Here is a 24,132-nt window from a genome sequence, read left to right as displayed (position 1 = left end):
AGCAGTCCAGATGTATCTGGTATACAGGCCACCCCTCCCCGCATGGATGTAGATGTCCAGCCTGATCTTTCTCCCACAGATGCTTTTTTCCCAAAGCCCATTTCATTGGTCCCTGGGCTGGCTTGCCAATTGTTAGTACGCACAGACCCAGGGAAAAGCCCTGACACTGAAAATCTACCTCCATAAGCGGAAAGACCAAAGAAAGAAGGACCAGAGAAACAAGTGATTGGCAACTCCAGTCTGGCAATTAGTAGAGATTATTAAGAGAAACTTACATAGGAGGCATGTTGCGGGCGGCTGCAAGACAAAATGGATACCCGTGCCCGCCTGGCAAGTGCCAAAGAATTATATAGGGTAAAAAAGGGTGGAGAGGACAGTCATGGGTACTAGTATGTGAATGCTACCAGGTTTGGGGAATTATATGCTTGACCAGGTCAAGACAACAGCTTGTTCAGGAGCCAGCATTTAGTGGGAGGCAGAGGAAGGGGGTGCTGATTTATGTCAGAATGAACATTGATTAGGATCAGCAATCTCTAAGGGGGGTTTGCAGTAAACAATCTCCCCCTTCTGACCTGGGTCTGGCTTGCGGGTCTGGCAGCAGTCACATCACGGAACAGTCTTTTCCCTAAACTTTAGGTTTAGAAGACAAACTACAATAAAATACATACACAAAAATACTCAGCACATATTTTTGTGTCGTATGTTGTGCCAGATGCCTGTCATTTTCCATTAGTAGCCCAAAGAGGTAGGTTGTATGCTTTCACTGGTAAACATGTAAGGACGTTAGAAGAGGTAAACTGATTTACCTAAGGTCCCCCAGGCTGGGAATTAGGTAGAGATGGGCCATGAACCCTGTCTTCTGATTTCCAACCAGTTTGACTCTTCATAGGGATGATGTATACTAAATTAGAAGTATGTGTAAACTAAATTTTGCTCATTTAATTTATATGCTTTCTCCTGACATAGGCTTCACTTTTAACTAGTTTATAATAGTGGCATGTGGGGGCAGTAGCTGTTTTAATATCAGTGAGAAACAACAGCTGACAATAAGGGTGGCAAGATCAGCAATTTTGACCAGATAATCACCACAGGGGAACAAACAGCCCTACACCCTCATCAGCTCCAGAAGGTCTCAACTCTCATAGAGCCCAGCACGATAATGACATTTGTTAAGATGACCTTCATTATTAAGGAAAGTTAAATTATATTTAGTGTATTCTACTTATGAAGGCAAAAGATTTTAAGATTTCCATTTATATCTATGTTACCAGTAAAAGGGAGACAGCATTACATTATTTCGAAATGTATCTAACCAGTCTGACGGAGGTTAACAGATATGGGTAGGAGTGAGAGTTGTGGTGCTCGCAATTGTCTAGACAAACCAGAACTTGGTAAGAGATGTAAAGAAACAGTATACATGTTTAAAGTCACATGCATTGAAATAGAAAGTCTATTATGGAACCATACATATACATACACACACACACATATATATTAAATTTGTCTTTTGCTTTTAATTACATGTGAAAATGAGAACTTACTCATTTCTGTCCTTGAAGCAAAAATGGGAAGTAAATAAACATGTTTTAGTTTTTTAAAAAATATGAATTCTCTAAAAGGTTTTCTTTTTTTCTTTGCATTTATATTCTAGAATTGTGTCAAGTTTTTTGTCTGCAAATGTGCAATGAACTATACTGCTATACTGTCATTTAATATAAAAGTAAACAAGTATTTAGCTGAATTTATCTGTGCTATGATATTGAAAAATCAAATAGGTGCATATAAAAGGCTATTAAAATTGAGGGTTTGGGAAATATTTTTAATAGATTTTTTTCTCAGTTTTTTAAAATTAGAAAAAACTTGTAAAAATTATAATTTGTAGCACTTAAAAGTCATTTTGATCACTGAAGAAATGAAATGTTTATTTACATCTTAAGGCATATATTTACTTTCTATTAAAGGAGAAAATAGATATTGAAAAAAGTTTTGAATATGGAGTAGAAGTGTAAAATTTGGTTCTGAATGAAAGTTTTTCTTATCTAACATGAGAAAGTAGTAGGGAAGCCACTAGCTTTGAAACTATGGAACTGTTTTGTGGTCTACACATACATTATGTTGTGTTGATTAAAGATAAGAGGATGAAGAGAGACAGGAAAAAATTCTCTTTCTGCCCATTTAGTTGGCATTTCCAAAATAATAGGCCTATACCATTTTTATTCTACTTTCCCCCTTCTATGTGTTTATTCACTAACACTTAAATTTGAGCCATTGGGGTAAATCCATCTGTATAACATTCTTGCCTTTTCTTTGTACTTCATTCCTTTTGTTTCAGGTGGGCCAGCCATGAGAGGGTACCTCGTGGCCATATTCCTGAGTGCTGTCTTCCTGTATTATGTGTTGCATTGTATATTATGGGGAACGAATGCCTATTGGTAAGTTTTCATTTTTGCTATTTAAAAATAACTTTGACACAGACACACAAATTATTAGAGGGACCTATTACAAACCCTTGCATCATTTTGAACCTTTTTTCGCTTTCCATTATAAACTTTTACCATTCTAGTATCTTGTAAACTTTATCTCTAACAGTTTAAAAATGATAAGCAACACATTTTATTGACTTTCTAATGAAGCAGTGGTGTTGCCCATCTTTGAGATATAACATTCTTTATATAATATTTCATCTCTTTGAACTGATGGAATACATGGACTCTATGGTACTTGACTTCTAGAGCCTAAAATGCTTGGTTAAGAGATTGTTGATAAAATGTAGAGACTACATATGGTTTTCTTTATTTAAAACAATCTGCTTTTTATCCTTTTCTCCTTTGTCAATCCTTTGTCTAGGAATAAAGTTTTGATGACCTTTAAATCCTAAGTGGGTGGTAGTGTATGGCTATGTCAAAATAAATCACATGACAACTTCCCATCTTGGACAAAGTTTAGTATTCTTTGCCAGTGTTTCAATAATAGATCCTAGATCATGTTTCCAGCCCGTGCTCACTACATAAAAAAACAGCTACTTCTGCATTTAATGTCATCACTGGCTGACTACAAAATAATTGAAATGCTCTTCATAGAAGGAAGTTAAACATATAGTCACTGGAAAAAACCCAGTGCCAGGTGGGTGGATTTAGCTGTAAGTTTTAGGCTTTGGATTTAAATGTCGTGCTAGAGAATTCGAAGTCTGATTATACACTACATGAAAATTATACCACAGGAATCTCCCTCCATTTCTGCCACATCCTGTCTCTGTCCCACACTTAGTAATGGAAAACAAGAACAGAAGAAAAAGCAAGAAGCTTACTAGATTGCTACTTCCCTACAAATTTTATTGTTGGTTACAGGGGTAATGATAAAGAAGTCAATGAAAAGGGTCTGAATTGAGCAGTCTTTTATCATCAGGATTTGAGGGGTGTTCATGTCACTCCTAAGCTAACACTTTACTCCAGTTACAGAAAGTACCCTGGGCAATTACCTCAGATGGGTATTTGTGCTGTGAACTTGCTTCCTTAACAACTATTTAAGACAGGTAATTGTCTTTTTTTTTTTTTTTTTAAAGCCGCCCGAAGTTTGTCTTTACAACCCAAAATAGTTTGGTTTCTATCTCTTAATAACCTTAGACATCAGATAGTATACTTCATCTTGTCCTCTAAATATAATTTAGTTTTTGTGACCTGATGTGCTGGTCCACTATATTTATGTATCTTCCTTACATGTAAATCAGGGAATTCTTGCCATTTGTGGTATTCACAAAAGATGTTTCTCTGCATAAGGGCATTACTAGCCTTATGGTTTAAAAACCTAGCAGTTCTAACTATGAAGATTTGGTATCCCTCCAAAATTGAAAATTGAGTCTATTCATGAAGAGTTTAGACTGTTTCTTCCAGTTTGAATCCTATGAATTATATAAGAAAAGTGATTAGTTTTCTTTTTAGATTAATTCTTCAGATAATTGATGATCATTAATATGTTCTTACATTAAGCTGTTTTCCTCTTTCCTGGCTAAATCTGGATCCTGCCACCCTATCCCCTTCATTTATTTTTGTTTTCTGTCTTGTTTCACAATACCCTTTTAAATTGTGGAGACAACTGCTCTATTCAGGAGACACACAGGGCCTAACCTGTGTCAGGAACAGAGGAGAGTTAGATATGACTCTAAGTAGTGTGATTCGTGGAGTCACCAGATCACAAGGCAGGGTCTGTGGAACCTGCTCAGGTCAGTGTTTCTGTGGTATCCGCTGCTAGTAGGTATCCCAGATGTGACAGGAAAGTCCTGCTTGTGCACTTGGTGTGAGCTGGGTTTCTCAGGCTTTTGGGAACTTGTAAAAAGCAAGCCAGATTGTGGCTTCCATAGTGCAGTAATCCAAGCGCTTCTCAGAGGGTCCTCTGGTTCACTGTTCTTTGAATTACTTGTGGGTTGCTAATCATCTCAGCCTTTTCCACCTCTCTTGCCTTGCATCCATGAATTCGCAAATACAAGCAGGACCTGGTGAAGGTACCGTCATACCTTGGCCTGCTGTGAGGATTCGTATTTCCTGCCTGAGAGGCCTCTCATTGGTGGCACCAAGTGCGTTCCCAGGGCATTTGCTTACCTTTGGGTGGCTGCCCGGTCCTGCTTTCTGACTGACACTATTTTTGTCTCATAGGGTGCCACCTGTGGAAATGAAACGGAGAAATAAGATCCAGCCTTGTTTATCAAAGCCAGCTTTTGCCTCTCTCCTGAGGTAAAAATAAAAAAGAAATTATGGCGTACAAAATGTTTGCAGTCATTTTCCACACTGTTTACTTTTTTTTCATATAAGTCTTAGTGGTATAAAGTGGACTCCCTATATTTAAGGAAGAACTTGAGTATCTTCTCTTTTTGTACTTGTTAGAGCTCTGCATATGATTTAAGAAACGACAGTGAAGGACTCAATCAGATCAGTGTTCTTTTCACACAGGTGAGATTAGAGAGGTCTATTTGTGTTCAATAATAAAAAGTGAACTGTTTTTTTAGGGTTTTCCACCCCCTTGTCTTCCTATGTTGTTTTCCATTCTTTTTATTTTGTGGTTTTTTCCTTGCCTACAGGTTAAACTTTACAGTTAGAAAATTTTCCTGAATTTTAATGAACTACATATTCATCTACATAGAATGTAAATAGTGATTTTTCATTATGGTTGTCAGGATTTGTTAGGGAATTTACTCTTCCATCCACAAAAATATTTCTTCTCTGTCACCCCAGCTTTGCCAGATTGCTGGTCAAAAGTGATTCTCAATAAATAGAAATAAATGGCAATCTGGTATGGGCATGTTTAATTGTGTAAAATAGGTATAAGTTTTTCAGCATTATATCCATTAAGGATCAAAAATTCACATGTTCTTATTTTCTTCTATTATACTACTGCACCTTTCCATTACTAGTTCCTTGCCTTTTGGGGGCTACAGATCTCCTTAAAAGCAACCAACTCTCTGGAAAACCGTAGATACATAAACTATTTCTGCATATGTTTATAGGTGTGTCATGGCAGTTTGTAACCTGTCCATGCGGGTGTGTCCAGTTAGGGTCACTAAAAAACTAGAAGAGTGATTTTATACTTTTTCAACCATGGCCCATAGTAAGAAATACATTTTACTTTGTAACTTAATATACATGCATATTTATAATAAGAAAAGAAAGCATTTTTATCATTTGTAGTTAAGATGATCTGTGTTCTGTTCTATTTACTTCTTAAAAATATGCTGATTGTAACTCACAAAATTGATTTCATAAACTAAATATGGGTTGCAGACTGCAGGTTTAAAATACTGCTCTAGAATCAAGGTACTCTTCAACTTCAGTGAAAAAAAAAAAAAGATATTTCCTTTTAATAAAACCTAAAAGGGTTAAAGTATTTATGTGAGATTGCTTATTAGCAGGTGTAGAAGTCTACAATTTAAGTGACAAGTAGATTTACATTTATCATGTGAATAGTACTCTGAGGGCAGCGCTATCTCTTTTGCCAGTAATGATCAGAAGAAGCCCTCCTAGGAAACCTGGAGGTGTTACCTGCAGTGCTGCGAGTGCATCCTTCCTTAGGTGTGGATTTCAGCTCTGTCAGATCTGGGTTATTCACCCCAGATAATACTGTATAGTTACTTCACTTCTCATAGCTTCAGTTTCTTTATCTGAAAGGAAATAGACTTTACTTACCTTTCCAGGCTTTTATAGATGTAACAGCAGCAGAAATGTAATGTAATATAATATTTGGTAATAGAATACAATGTAATATAGTACAATGTAATGTGTAGTTATTACAAATTGAGGCTGGTACTTATTGAGTCCCTACTGTGTGAGAGACATGGTTTGAAACAATTATTTCATTTAGAAATAAAATGTAAGTCATCTAGTGCAAGGTCTGGCTGGCAATAGACATTAATGATCACCCCACCAACTCCAAAGAAGAGTCCTTTATTGCCTTGTCCTCAGGGTACAAAGTCATCTGTGGTTCCCTTTCCCAGGGAAGATTGAGAAGATCTTGAGCTTCTTCTCAATCTTAAGTCAGGTGACCTGACGCTTCCTCTCCCAGAACAGATCCTGAACTTGGACATCAACGCTGTTATACAAATGACCTTTCAAGAGTGGCTGGACCCCTGAGGCTGCTATCACTATAACAACTGAATATGGGAAACATATCATAGCAGAAAGGGCTGGTCTCTCACCTGTTTCCTTAGTCTGAATACCTGGGAGTTTTTAGCTCAGCGCCATAGATCTTAAGCTCCTGTGACTTGTCCAAGTTTAGTGGCTCCTGGGTGGCACTCCTACTCTACTGCTGTTTGTATCCATTCTGTGAAACCTCAGGGCATTCTGATCTCCACCTCCAGGTTTTAGACTAGGAAAAGGGCAAAACTGATAAAGTTAGAAAGATATGGCCCTGTGTGGGGGTTGGGGTAAAGATCAGCTCGATTTGCTCTGTAGTATCCAGTCCTGGTAGGTAAAAATAATATTTTAATATGAGCTTTACCTGTTCTTTCGCTTTAATTAAAAAAAAAAAAATTAAAACTTTTATACTTTTCTGTTTCATAATGGTTGCAAAAGAAATAATTTGGAGTCGAAATTCATTTAATCACTTATTAAACATATGTGGCCTGCGTACTCAGTGCCAGGTGCTGAAAGTGAGAAGAAAGAGGCGCACCCTATTCTCATCAAGCTTCCTGTCTTGTCTGAGGGAATACCCTAGGTGGGGAGTACTTTCAGGACAGAGCAGGCAATAACAAGGCAAATGCCTGTGGTTCTTGTTCTTGAGTACATATATTTTAATGTAATGATATCAAGAGTTTAGTTCTAGCTACATCAAATTTTAATGTAATTTTTATTATAATAGCTGACAATACATATGGCATCTTTTCATTTGGGAGTAGCTTAGCATCAATTCTTTTATTTCCTCCTATTACTTTCTTTGTTTCTTGCTGTATATGGCTAACATTTTATCACTTGGTGTTGGTTTGTTTTTAAATTTTGTTCTCCCAGCCCCTGTCCTCAAAGCTGTTACATAATTCTGATTCCACAACCTAGAAAGTGTTTCCATTCGGTTTGTGTAGTTCTGTTGCATATCTCATTTTATATAATATTTAAGTACCGTTTAAGATGATTTTACCTTTTGAAAAATAGGTATATATTCATACAGTCAATATAGCAATATGAATGATACACTAGAGTTGTTTTCAGTTATGACTATTTATTTATTTAGACATATATACATACCCACATTAAATCTAGTTAGTTGTGACTTTAAAAGCCTGCAAGTATTGTAAGCATTTGAGAAAATCATTTTTTATCCTTTTCTTCCAGGTTTTATCAGTTTCACCCTTTCCTTTGTGCAGCTGATTTTAAAAAGATTGCTTCCTTGTATGGTAGTGATAAGTTTGATTTGCCTTATGGAATAAGAACATCAGGTCAGTAATATTTTTCTTGCCCTGCCCTATTAAATATGAGTGGTGTTTGATATGAATCATATTTTTATATACTTTTAAGGCCTTTGAATCTTTCTGCTTTATAGTGATTCCTAAAGAGTATAATTTTGGGATGGGTTGAGGAGTTGATTTTAAAATATAAGTTCTTTTGAGGCAGTGTAGAATAAAAGAATTAAAAAGGTAGGCTTTTGTTAGACACTGCTTTTTACTTTTGTTTGCCACTATTTTATTAACAAGGTCTGATGCTTCACCTTATTCCAATTTAGAATTAGCATGATAAACCCTCTGGGTTAACTTCCTCCCGATCTCCCATTTCAACTCTTAGCCTGAGTTTTATTTGATTTCATCAGCAAGCTCTAGTCCCTTTGATGCAGGACTGGGCAAATTTCCCCGAGTGGGGGGTGATCAAGCCCTGCATCAAGAGAAGAAGAGGGTCCTTTGGCAGAGAGTGTAGAAAGAATTCAACACACACGCCAAAGTTAGAGTCAAAGGGAAAGTTTATTAAAAAATGGGTAACACTCCATAGAGTGTGGTCTCCTCTCAGAGACAGAGAGTGAGAGGGACTAAGAAAGACTAGGACCGTGAGAGAGACAGAGTAATGGGTACCGAGAAAAAGACAGTGAGAGTAACTGAGAAGAAGACTGAGAGAGACTGATAGAAAGACATTGAGAGGGACCCCCTCTCAAACATTTTTTAGTTCCTGTGAGTTATGGTTTAAAGACGTTGTTTACCCATTTCCTTTGCTATGGACATGCAGTGAGGAAGGGGAAGTTGAAGAGGATGTAGCCGAGTATGTAGCATGAGAGGCCTGCTGGCAGTTCCCAGACTTTAATCCATAGGTTCCCCATGGTTTTAGCCATAGGAAATGAATGATTTTATTTGTGTAGGGCAGCCACTTAAAGACTCTGTTTTTCCTGTTTCCCCTTCAGAGGTGTGGGAAATGGGTTGTCAGCAATCCCAGCGGAATCTTCCTTTGTTCTGCAGGCATCCTCGTGGCCTGGCTGCAGGGCTGATCAGCATATTGCAGTCTCTGAATGTAGCTTGATTTAACATTTTAATTCTCTTGCCTCTTCCCTACATTACCTTGACCAATTTTTAAAATTTAATCAGTAGACATTTTATTTTTGCTAAATTTAGAGAGAATTATTCCATCTACTAATGAAGAAATACTTTTTCCTCTGCTTGATAACTGATTGACCTTACACAGGTTTATGCTCTCGATTTTTGAGAGACCCTAAAAGCCCAGGTGGCGACAAGCCTACAGTTTCCTGAGTTAGATTTTGCTTATTTAACAACTGTGTGTGTATGTGTGTGTGTGTTTTAAAAATATATTGCAGAGAATTTGATAGTGAAATAAGGTTAAACTTGCTGAATATTGATTACTGATGTCAGTTTCAGAATCATCGTATAGTGCTAATTTTGGGGTTACTTGTTTATGATTGTTTTCAGATCAAGCCTCTTATTTTTCTGGGGTTTTTGGAACGTGTCCTTAGAGCATTTACCGTTTTGAGTGTGCCTATTAAGTACCGCTGGCTAATGGCAGTGATATCATGAATTTTCACCACAGAAGAAATCAGATGCAGCCATACCAGTTGGAAAAGGGGTTTGGGGAAGGGTGGGGGTAAGGTGGCTTACTATCTACCTAAGAAGCCATGGTTCCTTTTATTCACAATACTCCATTTGTTTTCCAGTGGAATATTTTCAACTTGCTCTTTCAAAACTGCAGAGCTGCGACCTCTTTGATGAGTTCGATAAGTGAGTTTATTTCCTTGCTTGTGTTCAATTTTTAGTTTTGGCTACAGTGGTTCAAAATATGCACCCCTATGTGAAATGTAGTCACTGAGGAAAATTCCATAGCATCTGTGCATAACTAAAACATCTAGTAGTTATTTCTATGACACTTGAAATAAACAAACTACAAAATTAATTTAGAAGCTGCATGATTGGTTGACTCAAAAGTTTGCAGAGTGCGTTATGAGTAATGCTATTGCAAAGTCAGGACATTTTTAACCCACATTCATCTTTCCTAAGTTGTTCCTGAAGAATTAATTAACGCCCCCTGTTAATCAGCTCACAGCCTCCTTCCATGGGCTGTTTCCCATGCCTTCCCATACCTCTCCGAACCTGCTCAGAAGAATCTTGTGTTTCACTTGAATGTTGGATTTCAGAAACAGCTCTCATCCTCTTACTCATTTATATTCAAGGGAAGCAAATAGTTGCTCGGAACTATATTTTCTGACTACAAAAGATAGTTTAGCTTTTAGAAAATTTTAGTGTCCAGTTAACCCCCTAGGAATTGAATCGCCACAGATCGATTTTGTAGAAAGTAGACTTATTTTACAGAGATAGATTTATTTCACAATGTTTTAAGTTACCCTTCAGAATTCAGCCTGTGGCCCAGCTGGATGATATGGGTAGTTGTAGGTGTCAGACCTCCATTAAAGAGGAAATGCACAATCTGCCTTCTTGCTCAAGAGAGCAGAGGTGCAATTTGATGGATGCAGAAATGGGCTAGTGGACAGAGATGTGAAAATGAAGATAGCATTTATAGAACAGAGTGGGAAGAGCAGTGCTAGATTTTGCCTGAGTTCATCTCACTTTTTTTCTTTTGAGGGCCCAGATTATTGAAGTGTGAGTTATGTAATATATGTTGGGTCATTTCAGTTTGTACTTGTTATAGTTTAAAACTATGCCATCAAGCTAATCTCAATTGCAATTTTTGATAGCATATCGACAGCAACCATATATATTCTTTTCTAACCTTAAATTTTTATAGCTCTCATTTATAGACTTTTGTTTTGTGCAGACCTTTGGCATCTGCTTTATATTAATTCTTTCTAATTTTTACAATCACCCTGCAAAGTATGGTCAACGATCTCCATTTTTTTAAATGTTGAAAAAGAGGTTAGGCAAACATACTTACTTTGTTACGGCTGATAAATGCCAGAGCCAGGATGTGAACCTAGATAGATTTATCCAGTGCCTGGATTTCTGACTTGAGTGATAATGGATATATTTTAAATACTTGCAGCCAGTATCTGCAAATATTTAAAAAGATCCTTAGCCCTGTAAATGTGAGCTACAGCATTTTTATTTTCTTTTTGACATTCGATGTTGTTTTATATTAGTTTCAGGTGTACAACATAGTGTTTAGACATTTATATAATTTATGAAGTGATTCCCCCCCGATTAGTCTAGTACCCACCTGGCACCATACGTAGTTATTACAATATTATTGACTATATTCCTTATGCTGTACTCCCCATCCCCGTGACTATTTTGTAACTACTAATTTGTACTTCTTGAGGGTAGGGTATGTGAAAGTTTTGCTTTTGATTGTTTTTTATCTTATAACTAAATTATGCTTTATTCAGTTGGTTTCAGAGCCTCTTCTGACACAGGTGTTCACCATCTGTGTGTGTGCCTGGGCCAGGCTGTTTCCTCTCCTTGCTGACTTGGTCTTGCTGTTCCTTGCCCCCTCCCTTTGTCACTGAGAGTAACCCCCTCACCGGCCACTATCAACCCATGTCATGTACTTAGCATGTCCTGTATTTGTAGCAGTAGACTTGTTGGGACACTCCTATATTGGGAGGGTGGTGGGTGTGGGTGGTGAAGGAGAGATAGAAAACCATGGTGATTGCACAATAGTCCTTTAGTCTAAAGTTGCTAAGAGACAGAGATAGAGTTAATTTAGATCAAGAGACTTGTCAGGTGTAGAGTGAACGGAAAACATCCCTGTAAGATCCCTACAAAGTGAGCATGGTTATGTACTCAGATAGTCAGCGTTGCTGAACTACTTGTTAGACGTGTGCAAACCTGTTCCCTAGAGACATCAGAAAGAGTATTTTGAAAGTAGATGATGTTGATGTAGAAATGTCCAAACTTGCAGAGAATTTTTATGAGTTTACTTGAACCAAACTGACGACATGCCGGGGAGTAAGATCACAAATGCTCCAGAGAATGGCAGTTTTGCAGCTTTTATGTTTGCATTTTATATGTTAGAATTAAGGGAGGTAACATAGGAAAGTGCATAAAATCCACTGGTGGTAAATTAAGGAGGCAGGAGAAAACAAATTTGGGAAATCTCTAGGCTTGGATAAAAGGCAACGTGGAGAAACACATACTTCTTTTATATTGGTGGCTACAGGATAGTTAATAATTAACATTTAAAGCACATAGAGATGGTATGTGAAGAATAAGATAACTATGAGGGGTTTTGTGGTCTTGTGCTCTGGTGTCAGTGGTAACTTCCAGAAAAGAAAATTATTGTGACATTTCTAAGGTATGTTATCCTAGATGCATAAGAAAAATGGACAGAGCTTACTTCAGGTAAAGATTGACCTTTGCTAAGGAAGCTATAGCCCTGGGATGTGACTACTGTTTATGACCTGTCCAGTTAGGAATTTGTAATCAGACCATTCTTTGTACTTACATTTGGCCACTGAGCTTGACAGGCCTGCCATGTGGTTCCCCTGAGCTTGTCAGGTTTATTGCATAATCCCCATTTCATTCACAATAAGAACATATTTGTGACATTACTATCTTCTCTTTGCATATTAACTTTTGGGAGGGGTTCGCATACCATAAATTTTACCTATATTTTAAATAAGTCATTCTACCTTTGGCTGGAACCCAGTGTGCAACACAAAGAACAATACATTTTAAATATACTGCAGAAAGGCAGGCGTACTAAACTGCCTATTGCTGCCCCTGAGGTAACTAAGATTGTCCTCCAAGTGACCTTGTAGTTCTCTCATTTCTCCTTTTGGCCTGGGAAAATGCTCTAGAAGAAGCAGGTCTGAGAACAGTCCTTTCTCAAGCAGAGAATTTGGACTGCCCTTAGTGGGAGAGTCCTCCCTGATCCCCAACTGTGGGTTCTGAAGCTGGCCCCAAGTTGGAGGAGGAAGCCTGTTGGCATAGGCTTGCTCGCTCCTTATTGTGGGGTCTGTAGGTCACAGAGGAGGGGCTGAGGTGGAGAGAGGTGAGATCCGCCCTTTCACGTTCTTTTTTCCTTTGGCTGTTCTCTTCACCAATACTTTATTCTCCCTCTATCCTCTTTTGTCCCTTCCAGAAAGCTTCAGACATTTTTGTTTTTGTCATTGTTTCAAATCTGAATTCTTTGATTCTACCAGATGTAATCTTAGTTTTGTTCAATTATCTTATTCAACATGTGTGATGCCCTAAATTGGGTAGATTTTATAATGAATAGCAAAATTCCAAATATTAGTTGCATTTACAAGATAAAAGTTTTCTTCTTTCTCACAGTTGTCATGTAAATGAAGTTTTCAGGTAAGCATTCCAGGGCCAGCCCAGCAACTATGAGCACATGGGGCCTCTCTATTGTGACTCTGCCATTTTTATATACACAACTTCTTCCTTGTGGTCCACTGTGATGGCTGGACTTCCACCAGTCGCATCTCCATTCTGGTCTGCAGGAAGGAGGAAGGGGGAAGGGCATGCTCCATCCATTGAGATTTGCCTTCTTCTCTCAGGACAGATCCCAGAAATCACATATAACACTTCATTACATTCAGTGATGTGCTGGAGCCGGTTGGTACCAACTCGTGAAAGCTTTAGCTCTTCCCAAATCTGTGTTCAGTGCCATCAGGGTGGAAGCTTGAAATTACCCATGGTGGGATGATTTATACCATGGAAATTAGCAAACATTACAAACCAGGGCTTTCCCCATCGTCTTCCTCCCTCCTAACGAGAACTGGTTGTTAAACATTTGCTAGCCATCAATGATTATATCCTGTTGACTAGGAATATAATCACAAGGTAACACCTAGATATAAGGTGAATTGGAAAATGTAGCCTTTATTCTACCGGGCTGTGTGCTCATCTTAAAAAAAAAAAAAAAAAAAGGAGTCCTAGTTTAATGGACAAAGTAAACATGATTATTGAGGGGAAACTAGCAGTTGTCATTAGTATTCTCCACCGTTTTCCTAAGTCCCCACCTGTTTCTGTGCCTGGTAAAGGTCAGGATTCTAAAGTGAGTTACTATGTAACTCTATAACAACATAGCTCAGTGCTTGAAGCAGCCAACTGTGGTTTCTCTCTTGGAGAATTGATATCCTGTGCAAGCTGCGAAAACATATTGGTGCTGTAAATCATTTTGGAGTGGCGTCTCTTATGGAGGTCTTATTTATGCCGTATTTATAAGGTAATGGTAGTAAAGTAACTCTGAGGCAGAGGGAACCTTTTTCTAAAGTTAATACTATGAAGAATTGGGGCCAGAAATGAAGAGGGAAGGGAACAGAAGTGTATGTGTTTAGCCATAACACTCTGTGAAAGAGCCCTGGAGTTGTAACAAATCCATGCTTGTTCTTTGCTCTACCTCCTCCTTTCCCCCTCCAAAAAACCTCAAAACCCACATCGGTTCTTTGGTTACCAAATAATAATTATAATAATTTGCCTCCCTCCTTATAATCACATCTGTTAGAAAAACATTCGTATTATAGAAAATTGCCTTTCCCCCGAATTTTGTCACAGGAGTTCTCTCAGTTTTCTGTGAAAAGCTGATACCATATATTAGGACACGTGCTTACCCCTTTTATTTTATTATTTTATTTATCTTTTTGGTATGTGTTTTTAACAGAAAGTATAATCGTGGGATTTTTCCTTTATGTTCTTTCTGCATTTCTCTCCTGAGTGCTGGCCCCGTGGGTTGGAGTAGGGTAAATGTTGGATTGTTCCCTAAAGAATCCTAATTATCTAAGCTAACCTGTCCTTGCTGTGTTGCGTGGACTGAGGGTCAGACCCAGAAGCAAATTAGTGAAGTCATAGAGGTGGTCAGAGCAAGGAGGGATGGAGATTATCTACTCCCACCCCCTCATTTTAAAGATGAGAAAACAGAGGTCCAAAGATTACTTGAAGTCATAGTTAGGAGGCCTCTGGACTTCTACCATTCTCCAGTTCCTCCCTTCACATTTTAGCAAGCAGAGAAAAGACAGGAAAGACTGCACAATTGAACATCTTAAGCAGCATCATCTGAAGAGGTAAGGGCAAGAAAATTCTGGAACTGTGAATTCTTTTGGTTATATTTTTTAAGATTTCCAGAGCAACAAATTTCCCCCCGTTTTTGAATATAGCTTATGCTGTTATCCTTAACTTCAAACCTGTCTTACCAGATGATCTTTAGTACTTTTACAGGGTTAAACTAAAACATCTCCAGGGTACATGTGTAAGTTCATTGAAAACAGATATATGTTAAATAGAGTTCTTTTTTTCCTCTTAAAGATACATGATCATGATAGACTCTTCTTGGAACACATACTACAGAAGAATACTTTTTCTTTCCTCAACTCTCACTCACCCCGAAGGTCATGCATAGTAAATGTGCCATTTGGCCTTCTCTCTGATTCTGCCTCTGAACCAGCTGATCCTAAGTATGGCAAAGAGAAAAAGTCTCAAAGAAATGTTGACAACCATTTTTTTAAATTGAGGTGAAATTCACGTAACATAAAACAAACCATTTTAAAGTGAACAGATCGGTGGCATTTAGTATATTCACAATGCCGTGCTAGCCACCACCTCTAGCTCTTCTAAACAACAACATTTTAAAACGATTTTTCATCATATGTTTTTCTTTTCGTGTTCCTCCTTTTATGGAAATGCTCAGACCAGGACTTTGGCAGCAGAGGAGTGATAACAAGGCTATTAGAAAAGGAGTACTTGCAAGATAGGTGGTCTTTTTCTGGTAGTGGGGAGAGTGAGGAGATGGATGGTCATGGGCCATTTAATTAGAGGGATTGGCGCTTGTGAAAAAAGCACTAACTGCCCTGCCACCTTGGGCACGTTTTTGAGCTTCTGAACCTTGGTTTTATGTAAAAGAGAGGGGTGGAACTCTACGTGCATATTATACCAAAGTCGATTTTAATAGTTAAGAGTTAAGACCGTGTAACCAGTGTACGATCATTAAGTCAGTGTAACCAGGGAAACCGGGTGAAGGGTACACAGGACTTTTCAGAACTATTTTACAACTTCCTGTGAGTGTCGAATTATTTCAAAAGAGTAAGCTTAAATTGAAAACATATGTCCACACAGGACATATACATGAATATTCATAGCAGCATTATTCGTAATCTCCCTAAAGTGGGAACGACCCGAATGTTCAGTGGCTGCTGAATAGATAAATTAACCATATATCCACACAACAGAATATTAATCAGTCATAAAAAGGAACGAAGTGCTGATTCATGCTACACTATGGATAAAGCTTGAAAACATTAGCATTATGATGATAAACGAAAGGAGCAGTTGCAAAAGACCACATATGATATCACTCCACTTATATGAAATAGCCAGAATAGACAGAGATCAAAAGGAGATAAGTGGTTGCCAGAGACTGGGCTGAGGGGGAGATGGAGAGTGCCTGCTACTGGAGTTTCTCTGTGGGGTGATGAAATGTTCCGAATTCGATGGTGGCGATTGTTGCACAGCTTAGTGAATATGCTAAAACTCACTGAATTTTATTGTTTATGATGGTGAATTTTATGGCCTGTAAATTATATTTCAATTTAAAAAAGGCTTTAGAAAAACAGGGATGGTGGAGGTGACCTCTAGTTTCCTTTCTAGATTCTGCAGTACTTTGCTCAGAGGGCACCGTGAGGCCATGCCTAGAACAAACCATCTCTAGTTCTTTTTGTCATTTTATCTATATGCTGCTGCTGTGGATTTCTCAGGACTTGGGTTCCTCTCTTTGTTCTCCAGCACAGCTCACAAAGAGTGGCCATGCTTCACAAACTTCACTAACGACTGAGGATACTTCAAGGGAACTGCATCACAAAAAAGCAGTTCTTAAAATGTGCCAGCGTTGCAAGGCCCTGACCCCTCTCGCCCGTCCGTGTAGCTCCTTAGCACTAGCTTGCACCCTGGGCCCGGGGCTTGCTGCTTCTCCTAAGTGGGAGCACATCCTCCTATAGCCAGAGGAGCAGAAACCCTGAATCACAAAACGTCAGCTCTCACTTAAAAGGCATGAACTAGCTCCCCATCCTAACCGCCAACATCACATTGTGGAAGCATGCCAGATTCTGTGAAGAATGCTTCAGTCCTTGTATAGCTGGTTGTAGAGTGACTAGACACAAACATCTTACCTAACGGAAGCATCAGTGTTAAGTCATTTGCCTGCTCGTGGATGGGGACTTGTGAAAGCTGCCCAGTTGCTCAATCAGGCAGAACCCATTATGTTGGCATCAGCAGAGCTGGGTCAGATTAGCAACCAGCCAGGGTGGGAGCATAGCCTTGGACAACTTAAAAAAGAAGAAGACTTATACATTAGTAGTGTATTTATTAAAAAGAACCTGAGCCCCGTTAGGGATATCAGTGTCTGCATCGCTACTCGGGACCCCCTGCTGGTTTGCAGGGTTTCTTTACACAGCAGCATTTCCAGCCAGGATGAAAACTTGAGGGCGGGGGTGGGGAGGAAGTTGCGATTCAACAAAGTGAGTCATATGTGGTATAGAGGCAAGAGCAGCCACTACCTGTTTTGTAGCAACTACTGTAGTTGTTGGGAAGAGCTACAGAAACCATGATACACATGCTGGCGAAAGTGGCCTTGTGCAACACAGAATAACAACATTCAAGACCTCAGTGATTGCCTTACTTCACAAAAGGGCAAACTGAAGTCCGAGGTTAGGTCACTAGGCCAGAGTCCAGAGGTGCCGAATGGGGGAGCCAGAATTAGTCGTCAGGTCTCTACCCTCAGTCCATTGCACAGTGTTTTAGGATATTTGGGCTACAAATAACAATCTTCCTGATTAAAATTGATTTAAACAGAGCAGACCTTTATTTCCTGTACTTCATAGTTATGTGGTTTCTGGGTCTGCAGGTTTATGGTTCTAGCTTGCAGGGTGGGCTGTGTATGGCTACACACACTGGATTGTACAATTCCAAGGAGTAGCAATTCACACACATCTAGTAACCCTATAGTTGGACTGTATACAACCTGCACATCTGTATGGAGTAGCTCTGGTTATGAGATTGAATTAGTGGCTTAGTGACGTCAGGGCAGCTTCTCTGTGGCTGGCTCTCTTTGCCTTTCCCTATTAACTGCAAGACGATTGTAGCTGCTCTTACTTTATGTCATTACATGTCCACATTTAAGCAGAAAGGAAGGGGTGGATAAAAAGAAAGTGTTCTGCTCAAACTTACTAGGAGTAAAATCTTTCCAGAGCATCTAATGAACTTCTCTAATATCTTATTGCCCCGGGGGTGGGTCATGTGGTACCTCTAGACCAACTATTGGCAGAGGGATGTAGTCACCATTGTTAGGCTTATGAAAGCAGGGCCCTGCTAGCAAGTCACAAGGGGTAATGGGTGTTGGAAATATACCTGGTGGGATCTGCCATAGATTTTACACTTAAGATGGAGCGATTTATTTTAATACATATAATGCTGCTAAAGGGAAAAATGAATGTTAGAAACAATTCAGAAAAGAAGACAGATGATAGGTAATTTGAAATGGGCAATTCAAGTTTACTTTCTCTGCATTGATGGTGTTGATGTTTTCCTCAGCATAAGGCAGTGACTTCTGGATTTGCCTGACTTGATGAGAAACATGCCTTTTCCCTGGGGGAAGTGTATTCTCTTACCATTATGGCTTCAGCAGCTTTCCACATTTCCCATTAATGGGTTCAAGCACTCTGGAATGGCTTTGTTTTCTGGGTGAGTGGTTTGGAGTATGTGCATTTCCCTGCCTGTTTCTAGGGTGGGGGAAGGAAGAACAGATACTGCTTCTCTAGACATTAAGTAGGAAAATGACCACCACACTTAGTATAACAACCAAGCCGATTTCTAAAATGCGAAGCCTGTGAATCGGGAAATTTTAGGTTAGAGGTTCCAACCCTTGGGTTGCAGACCGATACTGGTCCATGGCGTGTTAGGAACCGGGCCTCACAGCAGGAGATGAATGGCAGGCGATCCAGCAAGTGAAGCTTCTTCTGTATTTGCAGCCACTCTCCACTAGCATCGCCTCCTCAGCTCCACCTCAGATCATCAGGCCTTAGATTCTCATAGAAGCACCGGTCCTTGGTGCCAAAAAGGTTGGAGACCGCTGGATTAGAGGATACGGAAATATAAATGGTACTATTTTGCCCTCTAGGGCTTCACAGTTTATTGCAGCTACTTGTTCATGAAAGTTAATTAAATATGGTGAAGTTATACAGTCACTCAAAGGAAACTGGAAGTTACACCTAACCTAAGGAAGCAGGGAAAGCCAGGAGCTTAGACCAGGTGGATTAAACCAAGGAGACGATGAATCACTTCTTTGTTAATATGAGGGTAGCTGCAGTGAAGAGGGAAGCAGTGATTATGAGGTGTGTGTCAGACCCTGTATTGGTGCCGTTACGTCTTTGGTCCCAGAGCCATGGAGGCACTGTGAATACGAGCCAAATGAGGGTTTATTGCCAAAGAATAGTCCTAGGGATACTCTCCAAACTTTCTAGTGTGAAATGTGATCCTCAGAGAAATATGTGGGCCTGCATATCCCTTACCAGGAGGAATAGGTTAATTTCATTGACAAGATTTCCTTTCAGAGGCATTGGCAAACTTTTTATGTGGCAAAGGAAGGGCCTTCCCTCCTTCTACCTGCTTCCTACAAAGCTGAGAGGGAAGAAAAGAGAAAGTGAAATTCCTAAAAATGTGGTGACTGTTGAACTGTAAAACATCTTTAGATTTGGACTTCTTTTGAATGAAGTAGCATCTATAAGATTTCTTTCGATTTTCCCCAAGTCTTTGAACCTGTTGGGACCGTAAGCAGGAGGGAAGTTGGGTGGGAGGAACGACCCTCTCTCTGAGCCTGATCCTTGGGGCTCCCTCACTTTTTTCTTGGCTGGAAGGCTTGGTAGGGCCTGTGAGAGGAGGTCCAGGACCTTGAGTCTGAGTGAAGAGCAGAGATGGGACATATTGTGTGACAGATGGTAGCTTCTCTTATCATGATGCTTTTTTGGCCACACGTGATCGAGGGCTTGGTGACCAGCTGTAATCCAGCTGGATACAGATAACACTGAGGGGGACTCCTGTGAACACTAATGTTCAACCTGTCAGTTCATTGCTGAGCAGTGATTATGCAACTGGCTGTGTCTGGAACTGGGCTTGAGTTAACCTCTTACTGGTGGCAGCTTCAGAGATAAAGTCTGTGGGTTGGGAGTCCTTTGTTGAGACTCCAGGATAAGAGTCTTTGCTCTCAACCCTGCCCTCGCCTGTTTGCTTATGTTGGAATCAGGCAGCCTGGGTTCAGGCTGGGAACCCTGAGCCAGGGTGGATACTGTAGCCCTGGGGAACCTGAGCTCAGGGCAAGGCTGCCTTCATAAGGGAGAGGGTTAGTTTAGCTGCCATAATTATAGATATTCCTCCTCCACTCCTATGCAGGTTACCTCATAGGGACAGGGCTATTATTTATTTCTAGCTGCTTCCTCCCAGCTTGCTTATCATTGCACTGGGGGGATGGAGCCAGCTTCAACTTCAGTCCCTAATCTGCATTAAGCCGATGCCGAATTTATGGAAGAAAAGGTCAAGCCGGCTGTGTGGGAATTGCCCCATGCTATAGAGCATTCATGGGATGGATCTGGTGAGGACGATGCAATATTCCTGGAGAGGAAGTGGTTTCGAACGTTTACCAGGGCTCTCATCTTCTCATACCTACCACGTGGCTGTAGAGGAGAGCACCTTTGATGAAGTTTTCTTCTTGGAATTAAGGATTAATGTCAAGCTTGCATATGAAAGCATCTGGAGGTGTTACTTTCATACTTAGAGAGAAAGAGATTAGAAAAAATAAACATCTGTAGAGCACATGGTGACCTATCATGATAAGAGGTTTTGGACAATGTCCTCACCCCACCCCCTCCCCACAGTCCCTGCCACCTGTGACACTCTGGATCTTGCTTTTGTAACAAAGTAAACACTGATTTACTTTTTTTTTCTTTTAATTTTTTATTATTTATTTATTTAAAAAAGATTGTTTATTGGGGTAACATTGGTTAATACAATTATATAATTTTAAGGTGTACATTATAATTTAACATCTGTATATTCATATGTGCGTTTACCACTTAAAGTCCAGTTTCCTTCAGCTACCATATATTTGACCCCCTTTACCCCGTCCACCTACCTCTACCTCCCCCTACCTTCCCTCTGGTAACCACCTGTCCACTGTCCATGTCTATGAGTCTCTGTTTGTCCTGTTCCTTTGTTGCTTTTAGGTTTATATCCCGCATATAAGTGATATCATGTGGTTTTGAACTTTTTCAGTCTGGCTTATTTTGCTTAGCATGATTATCTCGAGGTCCATCCATGTTGTTGCAAATGTCAGTATTTCATCTCTTCTAATGGCTGAGTAATATTAGTAGACACTGATTTAAACATGACTCTTTAGTTTGGGGAACTAAGAGTCCCGTATTAAAACATGTAAAAATGTTCTTAAGAACTGTAAAGTGTTAAAAACTTATCAAATAAATAGATGGGCTAAACATATTCTAAGTGAAAAAAAGTAAACAACGCATATAGAAATGTGTGCATCGTCTCTTCTTAACCTGACAGGGCCAATGCGTGGCTCTTTTCAGTGGTTCCTGTACTTCATATTCTGTTTAAATATGCTACAGCATGTGCACCATTTTGCTACTCATTAATTTCCTAAGAGCCTTACAGCCTAGAGGTCATCTGGTCTGCTGATTTCCTGGTTCTTAGAGAAACATTTTTTTCCCCCCTACTTCCATGTCATGAGGGTCCTGGAATGGCAGTCTCTGTGGCCCTCTGTAGTTTTATCCCCTAGAGGAAAAGAATAATCTGTTCTGTCATTTCTCCAGGCCTGTCCAGGTAGTGGTGAGAACCTGGAGACAGACAAGCCAGGCCGTAGTTGCTGAAATCTGACGGTACACAATCTGTGATCCTAGGCTGATCCCATCCGGCAACAGGAAGTTCTACTTCGTGTCCTATTTTAAAGCTCTTTGCTAGGAACACAAAGTGAATTCTTAGTTTGTATTGGTTAAGCTCCAAGGACCAGTACATGTTGGGGAATTGAAGTGAGCATGGTCAGGTACAAGGAAGCTGCACTTTCACCACCTGATTCCAAATTGTCCATCTCCACTCTTAAACAAGATACGGCAGTAACCCAGAGCTAGAATTTCAGGGGAATGGGTAATGCTGGTAAAAAATGTACACACAAGTAATGCAAAACACACTTGTATCGATATTAACATGCAGAATCCTTTGTCGAAGAGTGTTTTTGTAGTCCAAAGATTTAGACCCAAATTGTATTCAGAGTTCTATTTGGAGTATGTATGACTTTGAAATGTTACCTAAAGGTTTTCCGAACCTCTTTCTTCATTTATAAAATGAGACTATCAGGCTTACTTATCTAAGTGGATGATTGCGAGAATTAAATGAGGAAACATGTATGGGCTGATAGAGTTAATAGTTGCTAACAATGATACACTTCCTATGGAATGTTATTTCTCGAACCTTGTATTTTTCTAATATGTCTCTAGACCTATAAGTCACAATTCATTCTTTTTTCTTCTTATGCAAAAAGTAAAATTTGGCTTAAAAGTATGAATGGGTTCTTAGAATCACCCCGTTTTGTAATAGATGGCTCAATTTCTCACCTGTTCTTTTACCCAACAGTGTGCCATGTAAAAAGTGTGTCGTGGTTGGTAATGGAGGAATTTTGAAGAATAAAACATTAGGAGAAAAAATTGACTCCTATGATGTAATAATAAGGTAAATTTCTCATTTGCTAAACTGGCATTGTTTCAAAAGAACGTGGTTTCCTACTTTAGTACAGCTGCGTTTATAAGGAAGACGAGTCGCTTTGATATTTTTAAGTACATTACACAACCTTGTCTCTCCATTGTTGACTAGAGTAAGCCTAGATTTCAGTGCATTCATTTAGCAAATATTTATTAGGTCCCTTTGATATGCCAGGCACAGTTCTAAACACAGGAGATATAGCAGTAAATAAGAACAATGTTCATGTCTCCTGTGGAGCTTATATTCTAATGAAGGGAAGAAAACAGTGATTAAATAAACAGGGAAATATAATAATAAATGTCATACAATTAAAAAATATATGCTAGAGAATGATTGCGTGGCTAATTTAGGACGGATGACCACTTTGAAGAGACATCTAAGCTGGACTCAGTGACCATACAATTCTAGCCATGTGAAGATTTAGGGAAGAGTGATGGAGGCAGAGAGAAGGTTTCCTGCAGGTCCTCGGGAAGATATGATCGTGGGTTTGAGAGCAGCTTTAAGAAAACCAGTGAGGTAGAAGGGCAGGATGGGGAAGAGAGGTGCAATCAGAAGCTGAAGAGGTGGGCAGGGAGCAGGCTGTGTAAGCTGGGGTTAGACTTCGTAAGCGAGGACTAGAGCTTGGATTTTATTTTAAGTACAACAGGAAACTTTTGGAGATTTTTAAGCAAGAGAGTAATTTGATCTGGTTATCTTTAAAATATTCTGGCTGTGGCATGGACAATGGAATATGAGGGACAGAGGTGAAAATGAGGAGGCCAGTTAGGTTGCTGTATCCAGGTAGATGATGGTGGCTTGGAATGGGATTATTATGGCAGAGGAGGTAGGTGGATAGATTGAGACATGTTTTAGAGATATTATTATCAGTATTTGTTGACATATTAGTTGTGAGCAGAGATGGGAATAAAGGAACCAAGGAAACCTCCTAGGTTTTCAGCTTAAGAAATTGGCTGGATAATGGTACCATTTATTGAGTTGGGAATACTAGGGTAGAACAGGTTTAGAGGAGAATCTAGATTTCTGAGTGAACATGTCAGATGCTTGTTAGATTTGCAGTGGATAAGTCAGTAGGCAGTTGGATAAACAGGTTAAGGTCTTGATGGGAACAGCCTATGAGCTGTATTTAAACCATGGACTAGGTGAGATTTCCCAGGGAGAAACTGAGAGAGAAAACAGGGCCCAGGACTAAGGCTTAGAGTAGTCAACACTTAAGAGGTTGTTAAAGAAAAAGGAATACAAGAGATGCAGAAATTCACCAGGGAAATAGGAAGAGTCAGAAGGTGATCACAGAAGCCAGAGAGAGAACAGTGTTTTAAGACAGAGGGAGGAATCAACCATGGCCAATGCTACTGAGAGGTCATACAAGATAAGAAGAGTTCACCATTGAATTGACAACTTCAAGTTCATTGACACTGTTGACAGAAGCAGAGTTAGAAACACATAATGTGTGGAGA

At 39.5% G+C, this 24,132-nt stretch overlaps 1 protein-coding gene across 5 annotated transcripts in view; it reads left to right on the top strand.

Annotated features, from left to right (window-relative positions):
* ST3GAL6 (ST3 beta-galactoside alpha-2,3-sialyltransferase 6) overlaps window positions 1-24,132 on the top strand; it is a 48,725-nt gene that overhangs the window by 15,813 nt on the left and 8,780 nt on the right. For 2 of the 5 annotated variants that reach the window (XM_023526019.1, XM_023526018.1), the window contains 5 exons: window positions 2,333-2,432; window positions 4,650-4,727; window positions 7,812-7,915; window positions 9,625-9,688; window positions 22,553-22,648. In XM_023526019.1, the coding sequence (XP_023381787.1) occupies window positions 2,344-2,432; window positions 4,650-4,727; window positions 7,812-7,915; window positions 9,625-9,688; window positions 22,553-22,648 (431 nt within the window). In that variant the 5' untranslated portion in view covers window positions 2,333-2,343. Of the gene's footprint in view, window positions 1-2,332; window positions 2,433-4,649; window positions 4,728-4,877; window positions 4,944-7,811; window positions 7,916-9,624; window positions 9,689-12,895; window positions 12,915-14,841; window positions 14,932-22,552; window positions 22,649-24,132 lie in introns of those variants that run through there. The other 3 variants (XM_011385221.2, XM_023526020.1, XM_023526021.1) reach the window with 3 other exon arrangements.

The sequence above is a fragment of the Pteropus vampyrus genome, unplaced genomic scaffold (genome assembly GCF_000151845.1).
Source record: "Pteropus vampyrus isolate Shadow unplaced genomic scaffold, Pvam_2.0 Scaffold674, whole genome shotgun sequence".
Taxonomy (NCBI): domain Eukaryota; kingdom Metazoa; phylum Chordata; class Mammalia; order Chiroptera; family Pteropodidae; genus Pteropus; species Pteropus vampyrus.
This window is presented reverse-complemented; position numbering and strand designations above follow the sequence as displayed.